The sequence below is a fragment of the Ciona intestinalis genome, chromosome 2, assembly GCF_000224145.3.
Source record: "Ciona intestinalis chromosome 2, KH, whole genome shotgun sequence".
Classification (NCBI taxonomy): Eukaryota; Metazoa; Chordata; class Ascidiacea; order Phlebobranchia; family Cionidae; genus Ciona; species Ciona intestinalis.
In genome coordinates this window covers 2,486,774-2,495,883 of record NC_020167.2, presented here as the reverse complement: position 1 = coordinate 2,495,883, position 9,110 = coordinate 2,486,774, and the positions used below count along the sequence as shown (strand labels likewise).

Genomic DNA, 9,110 nt, shown 5'->3' with positions numbered 1-9,110 from the left:
CAAAATCGTATTCTAAACTCTGTCGCCAATCCAGTTCAAACCGACGCAGTTAACCTTGCAGATAAGTTTGTCACACAACCACCTTAGTATTCAACACTCATATAGCTGGGCTAAACCAAAGTTAGTATGGGCTAAACCAGTAAACAATACTTAACTCGGAGCACTGAGCTGTACATATAACCATGATATCTATGATTCGGAGGTACTGTCTCCAGCAGACATCATTACGCACGATACAATTCTCAAACATTAGGAATGGAACATTTCACACATGAGGTGGCGACATTAGGAATGAGATGAACTTCACGTACTTTCCGCTAATTGTACTAGACACGAAAACTTATGAGAATCATATTCCACCCAAAAGTTAGTTACATACATAACCCGTAGCAGACACTTTATTCTTTTTATTATGTATTCCATTTAGGGTAATCCCCGTATTTTTCGCGCGAATTCTTAAAGAATTTGGTTTTAGTTGTCATTTGTTTGTTATTTGATGCTTGGTAAGTATTCCATTACTAATAAGAAATGAGGTTTCGCGCTAAAGTTGTCAACATCGATTGTATCCATCACTTTACAAGTACGATGCGTTTTGTATTGTTATTTTACATTTATAATACTGTATGATTACGCTTACAATATTCCTGAATAAACGTAATTTCTTTACATAGGACTATACAAAGAAGTGGACACACTTTTTGACAAATACGTTTCTCTATTCTATGGGAAGCAGTGATTTTCACGGTTTATACACATAAGATTTAAACCTCTAACCCCTAACTCCTAACCCCCTTACTCTAACCCCTAACTCGTGCTAACCAAACAAAAAACTTTTAAAAAAATATTTCACTGTGCGGAACTCGAACCCGGTAAAAATAAAACAAAGAGAGTAAACGACTGAACGCTAACCGTTACACCACAGACTCACCGTTAGTAAACTGAACGAAAGAGCGTATATAACCGACCTAATATGGAAAAGATGTTCTTACTAGTGTTTTATGTATTTAGAAACGTATTATAATTATTTAATTAATTTGTTTTACACTTATTAACACTTTGTAGTGTTGTTTTGTGCGTTTTTACGTATTTTTTAATTTAAATAATTACCGATACCTAGCGGAAAAAGTGTACCGTCTTCTTCGTATAGTCCCATGTAATTTCTTTACTGTCGCCTGGCGGTTAACGGCAGTCTTTATAACATGGGGAAGCACTAGTGAAGAATCTTCCTGTACATAGCAGAATAGGCTGGTGGAAAGTTTTTGTGGTTGGTGGTTAAAGGCTTAGCTGTTAATGGTTAGGGGGTTAGTAGTTAGTGGTTATGGGGGTTAGTGGTTAGGGGTTAGTAAATAAAGTGGGGGAGGGAAGACTCCTCACTAGCAGGGTTCTGTTTCATACACCTCGTACCCGCTTACGAGTCAGGAGTCACTACCTATGTAACTTTGTAGGTGTTTATTTTTGTTTTTTATAAAAATGATAGCTGAGAATTTGTAGAACCAATTAATGCGTGCTGATGACTGGGTTCAGCAATTGTCGTTACGTGTCTTGTCAAAAGACTTATGCAAGACAATAGAAGCAGTGACAAGCTTTGTACCCGTAACCTTTAGGTTAGAAGCAAAATAAATGGCTGCGGTTTAGTGAAGTCTCAGTCAATCCACTTGTTCAACATTTTACTGGTTTTTATATAACAGTGTTGTGCTGAGAAAACTTTGCTGATTTAAACTCTTTCTCTACTTGTTGAGTGTAATAGTGATTGGATAGTGTCTTGATGTGCAACAATTCTCTTGCATTAATCCGTTAGCGGGTGAACAGTAAACATTTTGGTTTTAAAATATTCCCTTTTGTTTCACTGATAGGCCTGTTAGTTTAACTTTGAAAGTACATGAAACATGATATGTCAGTAATCTCACAAAACATCTTTTTGCGCATTTTTAAAGTTGATTTTTCAACATAAACACCCAACTTTTTCCCCAATTGAAATTTATTCAGTGTAAATCATTGAGGCCTAAGGAACATTTGGAAAACAAATTTTCACAGATCACCAGCTAAATGAATGCCTTCTCTTGTTATCTCACAACCCTTCAAAGAATACCTCATATGATTTACAGGGTATTGTTAGGCCACTGTTATGTTTTACCTAGTTTAAAAAGAATCGCCGAAAAACACAGCTTTTTCAAGGAAATGGAGAATTTTTTATATCATTGTGTTATGTTAAGTGTCATGTTATCACCAGTTTCAAATATTTTGTTTTGATTAAGCTGCAAATTAAAGCCAATTATATCTCTTTTCAGATGTTGTGAATACCATCAGCAAGCTATTAAAGAAATGTTCTATTCGATTAACAAAGGAAAAGATGTTTTTCATTCTTCCTGATCAAGTCGCAAATGGTGGAGTTAGCATGTGGTGTGAATTGAAACAGGTAAGATGTTCATAATCAAAAACATAACATGAATTTTTTTTATTATTTTATTTGTAATAACAAAAGTCATGTTAAATTAATATAGCAAAAAGATGAGCATGCGTACTGTGTAGAAATAATGCTTGCTTCCATAGCGTAACTATTGTGTTTATTTTAGGCGAATTTTTTTGACGAATACCGAATGGATGGTGTGAATGAATACGAGTTAAATGAAATTTATTTGGAAATTGTTGCTGAAAATTTATGTCGTGCAATAAAGTCTGCGAATAATGCAAAGTCTTTGAAAATTAAGCTCACCAAAAAGCAAGTTCCCTGTCTCACTGTGGAAATCGAGTTGGTAAGGAATAACCCTTTGACTGATACTAATGGTAATTAATGACTATTTTTATTATGTTTTAAATTGCAACTATTAAAACACGAATGAATTAGTTTGGAGCAATAATTATCATGCCCAAGAACACACTGCCCACAATAGTAGCAAACTAGTAAATCAGACATTAAACCTGGTACACCTAATTAAAATATAAATGCTAGCCACCCCAAGACTATAAATCATAGTAGAACTCATTTAACATGTAACTGAATATGCTTCTACATATTATATTATTTTACTTCCAGCCATCATTATCCAGCACTGCACGGATTGTGACGCATGACATTCCTGTATCCGTTATTCCCAGTAGTCTGTGGGGTGAATACCAAGAACCAGAGATGCCAGACTTTCATGTCAGTTTATGTTTACCGCCTCTAAAAACTGTAAGTATTTATTAAGATATTTTCTATGGATGTCATTGTCAACAGTACAGGCTTGTCTATATATTCTTCGTTCGACAATTCAAAGCAGCAAATTACAAAAAAATTTGAAGCTGAGAAAATAAACAGTTGTTTTGAGTGTAACAGACTACATTGGTTTTAAGGCAATTAGTTAGGTGGTCACTAAAAACCATGAATTCCCTTGCCTAAAATACAAAACGCACTTTTTCAATTGTCTTCACTCCTGCAGGTGAAACACATTGTTGAAAGATTGAAGAATCTAAGTAGTTACCTCACTTTGTCTGGAAACCAAGAAGGAGATTTTGCTTTGAAAGTTGAAACTGAACTCGTTTCTGCAACAACCAGGTTTATATTAACTTTTTGATTGTTTGTAAGAATATTAGTGTGTAAATGATACATCTACTTTTACTCACACTTCAAACCTATTTGATACAGTGTGTGACTTGCCTTAAACCTTACTTACTTACTGTATTGAATGCACCAATATACGTATTCTGAATTGTATGGAAAAGAATGCCAGTGGACCCAGCATGTACATGCATGTCTTTTCATATAAACTTTAAAATGCGTATAACCGCCTATGGGGCATTACCGTATGTCCATATATATATACTATTTTTGCACATCAACATAAAGAGTATTTTGGTATAGTAGGATTGTGATCCTTAAAATTATTTTCCAATTAAAGTACTGCTACTTGTTCATGTTATTATATTTTATTTGATCAAATATTAAGTAAAAATGATCTACATCAGGTTCAGCGATCTTGAAATCCCTCCCTATGATCCAGATGGGGACTCCCAAGCTCCATCAAAGTTGTGGCCACCAAGTGAGATGGCATCGGCACGAATTGATGTCAAGAAATTGTTACAGTTCCTAGCAGGCCAACAGATCAACCCATACAAAGTGATTTGCAGTAAGTTCATGCTGTATAGATACATTACAACATATCTTAACTATTTACTTGCAGATATAGTGGATCAGTCCGCTGTACACTTCTTCCTTGTACATGACGACATTTCGTTGCAATATTTTATCCCAGTAGTTGCAGTGTAACTCAAAAAGCATGAAGTTTTTTATTTGTTTTTTTATTGTTCTGTCTGGTTTCTAATTTTTTTATCTGTGGTTTACTGGTTTAAATAACAAGCGTGTGGATTTACTGTAATTGTTAATAAATTAATAAGCTTATACATTGATTGACAGGATATGTATGCAGTATGCACAGATATTTTTAAATTCTGGGTTAAAATTTAAATGTGCACCTATATTGCCTGTTAATGGTTGTTAAAAGCTTGTTTTATTTTGCTTATTTAAATTACTTTTATATGTCTGTATTTCATTTAAAACTGTCTGTTTTGCAAGTATACACTTTGGCGTGATCTAAACTGTTTTCCAATTTGAATTGGTATAAGTAATTACACGAACAATATTCAGTATTTATTACAATCTGTACTGTGTTCTACACATAGACAACATCAAGCTCTCAGGGATAAAAATGTCTTGTGGTTATTATATGCAACACCGGGAAAGTTGAAGTGAAAAAAGATTAATTAGCTGTGATTTTGAATTCACAATTAAGGAATGTTCGTATATGCTCATTAAAATACCACACAGCTTAACCTGATGCATCATTCTGTGTATTTATGGAATAAAACCAAAAGATTATATTGTGAAAACAAAGTAGTTTAATCAAACAAGTTTCTTTTTAAAGAAGTGTTTCTGAAGCATAGGTAAGACAGGAAAGCATCTGTTTTCGGGACACCATTAAAAACTGATTTTGGTTTTCTAGTGTTACGTATTTTACTGCGTGTGTTTCCATTTCTGACAACTTTGGTTTCAACTTGTGTCACAGTTTTCGAAGACTTTGCGAACCCTACTAGTTCAGGGTGTGTGGAGATTAATTTTTGCTTTTTTTCCTTGGTTGAATTCCAAGCCACAGTTTGTTTTTGTCTGTGCATTTTGACAGGACTGTTACTTCGTGTTTGAGGAGGGGATGCATTTGATGCAAACTTTCGCTGAGCACGGAGACGTGAGGATGGGCTGCTCTCAACATCATTCTTCATGGATTCAGTGACACCATCTTTGTTAAACAATAGTTTTTTTCTAGGGGTTTGTAGGTTACTGTCATTCAAGGCACCAGCAATGTTTTCTAGAGTTACTTGACACATAGCCATTTCATGAGCAGAGGATGATTCACAGGTTTCTAGAAAGTTCTTGTTAGAATTAATCATTGGTTTAAATAGTTCAGCTTCTTCAAGAAGTTTTGATTGCAGTCTCGTTAGTCTAAGACCACACGAGTCCTCATGTTTATTTGTAACCTTCTTTTCAGCTTTGTTGTTATGGCCAACAATACTCCTATGTTTGGTATATTTTGTTTTAGGTTTTACTTTCTTTTTCCTTCTTTTAACATCTTCCCGGTCAGACTCATTTGAACTAGAGTGTGAGTCAAGTGAAGTTAGTAAAACTCTTGGAGACAGAGCTGCAACCCGTGGATTACGTAGGATCTTTACAGTTGATGAACTTGTTTCAGTGTTTTCTATCTTTTTCAGACATATTTCTGGTTCTGGATTTTCCTTTAAACCTCCATGAATGTCTCCTAGTTGATTATGTGATTCATTCTTTAAAGGTGATTCTTTTTCTTGTAAAGATCTCATTAAAGCTTTGTGCAGTTCTTTCTGTTCCACCCAATGTAGCGTATCTTCTTCGTAATTTATTATTTTGCGTGATCTCTTTGGTCTTTCCGATGACATTCTTAATGGCAGTAAACAAAACACGCTAATCAAACCCCCACAAAAGTCGGTTTTTAGTTTATTAATTTAGGATAAAGTCAATAAATTTAGTATGTATACCGCTTATACACCACTAGAAAATAAATTAAACCTTTAAATAAGTAATAACTAGACAGTACAGTGAATTAATAAACTACATACAAGCGATACAAATAAGCAACAGGAAACTGAAGCCCAGCTGACACTTGCTGCTCTCTCGTGTCAGGGAATAAATAAACTTTTGTTCTTCTGTGGTAAAATCCGATTTTCTCTCGACGTCATAATTCTCACGCACTTTACTTCTTTTGCATCCAGCTACATTTTTTGCACTAGTTCGACATAATAAATATAAAGTGGTTACCATTTGTTGTCATCAATTCATCGTAGTATATGCTACACGCATACGCAGATTTTGGCACTCCCCAAACAAATATTGTAAAAAATTATCTATGTTTCTTAAGATTTACGCGGGAAAAACGCTTGTTTTCGGCGATAAAACTTGAAATGCTGATCGATTTCGACGTCCAAAAATTCTATGTGCATGTACAAATTTGAAATTGTCGTTTTTACCTTGCTGATCACACAGTCACTTTGGAGCAGTGTAGTTTAAGGTATAGGATGCCACGAAAAAACTCATACGAAAGCGATCACAATCAGGTAAAGTAAACATACTATGGTCTAACATTTTATACGCCCTTTTTTTAATAAGCAATATATTTGCTTAATTAGTAAAGCCATCGTAAATATCTAAACAAGATCAGTGCGTATATACATATATACTCAATCTGCCCCAGTTTTACATATTTCCTTTTAGACTGTGGAGTTATCAAAATGGGACCAGTTCACTCATTTGTGGAATCTTTTAAAACGAAGCAACTTCTATGCAAGTACGTTGCTTTATTCAATTAAATCCAAGCAGAAAAGTCGTGCCAGAAGAAACAAAAAGAGATACAAGGTTTGGACAATACATAATATATTCAAGTACTCTAGTCTGCAGCTTTTGCATGTGTAACACAATTAACGTACTTGTAACACAAATATTTTTCTATTTTAAGCTATGTTAAAAAATCCTACATTTCTAAGCCACATAAATTTGGATGCTTGGGACAAATTATACTGGGCATAAACAAACATTTGTAATAAAAATCATGCTTTGCCGTCTGGTAGATAGTTTGTTTGCACGCACAATCCATGTAATAAGAAACCTTATTAGTATTTAGCATGACTAATAAGAGATCTGTAAAAAAATCTTGTTTGTTTCTGCTATACATACTCTGCAGGCACCACTACGCCAAAAAACCGGAAGGCTATGGTTATGTTATAATAAAAGCGTACTGTACAGTCATAAAATATAATATTTTCAAAGCTGTTTCAAACAGTTTTCCTTTAATGCACTATGTCTATGTAACCTATGTTGTCTTATAGAAATCAAGCAAATTTGGATCCTTCAACCAAGCAGTTGTTACTAAATCCCCAAGTCAAAATATTAGCGACGTTGTTCAACATTTGATGCAAGAGATGTTATCAAAAGTTGAGAAAGAAGTTGATCTTAATGAAACCAACAAGAGCGGCATCGCAAATGATTCTGTGCTCGGTGATTCTTTTATGGGAGATGAGAGTTTGCTGGAAGAAAATCAACCTAGTTATGTACAGAACGTACTTCAGAATGCAGGATCAGATGTTGAGTCTAGTGTGGCTCAGTCAGATTTTGATTCTGACTCAGACAGTGGGTTTTTGGATGATGGTTCAGAGATGGGAAGCCTAACCGATGATGTGGTTAGCAGTTCTCCCAACGATACTCGACCAACCTATGTTGGTTCATGCAATGATGATTTACTGTCTAACAGTCAGGATGGTTTGACCTTTGTTGAATTTCTAGATGGTTTAAACAATAAAGAAAAAAATGATTTTCATTCTGAAACTATTGATAAACTGAAATTCAGCAAAGAAACACCAAACTGCACCGAGACAGATTATTTGAAACACTTGCTAAATCGAAGAGGTCGCCAAAGTTCACCCAGGTCTAATAACACTGGTTTGCAATCATTGATGTATGAAGACAAAAGTAAGCCCAGCATCTCAGAATCATATTGTAGCCAAGATAATTTGTCATTAGTAGACAAAAATATCAAAACAGAAAACTTACAAAACGGCACAAGTTACGATAATGATGAGAAAAATAGTTGTGTGGATTCCCATGACATTTGTGAAAATGGTAACAAAACACTCTGTTCTGAAGAAAATGTTTTTAATTCCACTTCTGTTGAACTAAATACGAACATAAATAAACCAAAAAATATCAGTAAAGAAACTTCAGTACAGCCTAAGTGTCAAGAAAATGATCAGAATCAGGTTGAAAGAGGTAAAGTTATTTTTGTATTATATTCGATGGAGTATGAATGTGTTATTTTAACTGTTGTGCTATAGCACTTTACACAATGTCAATGTAATATAAGTTTTTTGCATTATTTCTGGTGTTTGTAAGTGTTAATGTTTTATTGTTTGATTTCATTTTAGTTTCCTGTCCAATATGTGAGAAGAAAATAAGTTTGAATCGTATCAACTCTCACCTTGATGTTTGTACTGGAAGTGTTGATAAACAAGATGCATTGAGAACAAGGTGATTATGGCTAGAATATTGGTAACTTCTGTTGTGTCTTGTTTTGCAGCATGTTCTTAATTACTTGCATAGTGTGTTGCATTTTAAATAAGATGGCTTTGTTATAAGTATGTATCAAATGTCCGGCGCCGTGGCATAGTGGTTAGCGCGCCTGCCTGTTACCCAGAGACAATGGGTTCAAAGCTCGACGCTGCTACCATTGTGGGCGTATATTTCCTTGGACAAGATACTTAACGACAATTGCTTCAAATCAGTGGTATATTGCATTAATTTTTTGTATAAAAACCTACTTTCTGCAGAAACTCGAGTGATTTATCATTAACACAAAGCAGAAGGACACAATTAAAACTACAGGTAAGTTAAGAATAATCAGTTTAATTAAATGTGATTAATTTTGCTTCAATTTTTTTTTAATGGTATTTAAAACAGGGAAGACCAGACAGATCTGTTCGTTCAAATTCGGCCAGAATGTAAGTGTAAATATTTTTGCTTATTGCTTATACAATGTTTTAGTATCAGTCAGTGTTATAAA

General features: G+C 34.4%; 2 protein-coding genes across 4 annotated transcripts; one reads left to right on the top strand and one right to left on the bottom strand.

Moving 5' to 3' along the window:
• Positions 1 to 281: 281 nt before the first annotated feature.
• LOC100179869 (checkpoint protein HUS1-like) lies at positions 282 to 4,386 on the top strand. 3 transcript variants are annotated; one of them, XM_026840592.1, is made up of 7 exons: positions 282 to 366; positions 2,289 to 2,416; positions 2,574 to 2,753; positions 3,035 to 3,172; positions 3,420 to 3,535; positions 3,946 to 4,106; positions 4,161 to 4,386. In XM_026840592.1, the coding sequence occupies exons 1-7, from the start codon at positions 297 to 299 to the stop codon at positions 4,244 to 4,246; spliced, it is 879 nt and encodes a 292-aa protein (XP_026696393.1). In that variant the 5' UTR covers positions 282 to 296; the 3' UTR covers positions 4,247 to 4,386. The 3 variants fall into 3 exon arrangements, with proteins under 3 accessions (XP_026696393.1, XP_002130439.1, XP_009857599.1); XM_002130403.5 differs by lacking the exon at positions 282 to 366 and adding an exon at positions 451 to 580; XM_009859297.3 differs by lacking the exon at positions 282 to 366 and adding an exon at positions 481 to 503.
• A 419-nt stretch (positions 4,387 to 4,805) lies between these two features.
• LOC100177519 lies at positions 4,806 to 6,286 on the bottom strand. The gene has a single exon (XM_002130352.4). The coding sequence runs from the start codon at positions 5,938 to 5,940 to the stop codon at positions 4,876 to 4,878; it is 1,065 nt and encodes a 354-aa protein (XP_002130388.1). The 5' UTR covers positions 5,941 to 6,286; the 3' UTR covers positions 4,806 to 4,875.
• Positions 6,287 to 9,110: the final 2,824 nt, after the last annotated feature.

Coding starts and splice junctions, on each gene's coding strand:
- LOC100179869 (XM_026840592.1), top strand. CDS start 297: ATGAACTTCACGTACTTTCCGCTAATTGTACTAGACACGAAAACTTAT. Junction 367..2,288: donor GAATCATATTCCACCCAAAA/GTTAGTTACATA, acceptor ATCTCTTTTCAG/ATGTTGTGAATACCATCAGC. Junction 2,754..3,034: donor TCACTGTGGAAATCGAGTTG/GTAAGGAATAAC, acceptor TTTTACTTCCAG/CCATCATTATCCAGCACTGC.
- LOC100177519 (XM_002130352.4), bottom strand. CDS start 5,940: ATGTCATCGGAAAGACCAAAGAGATCACGCAAAATAATAAATTACGAA.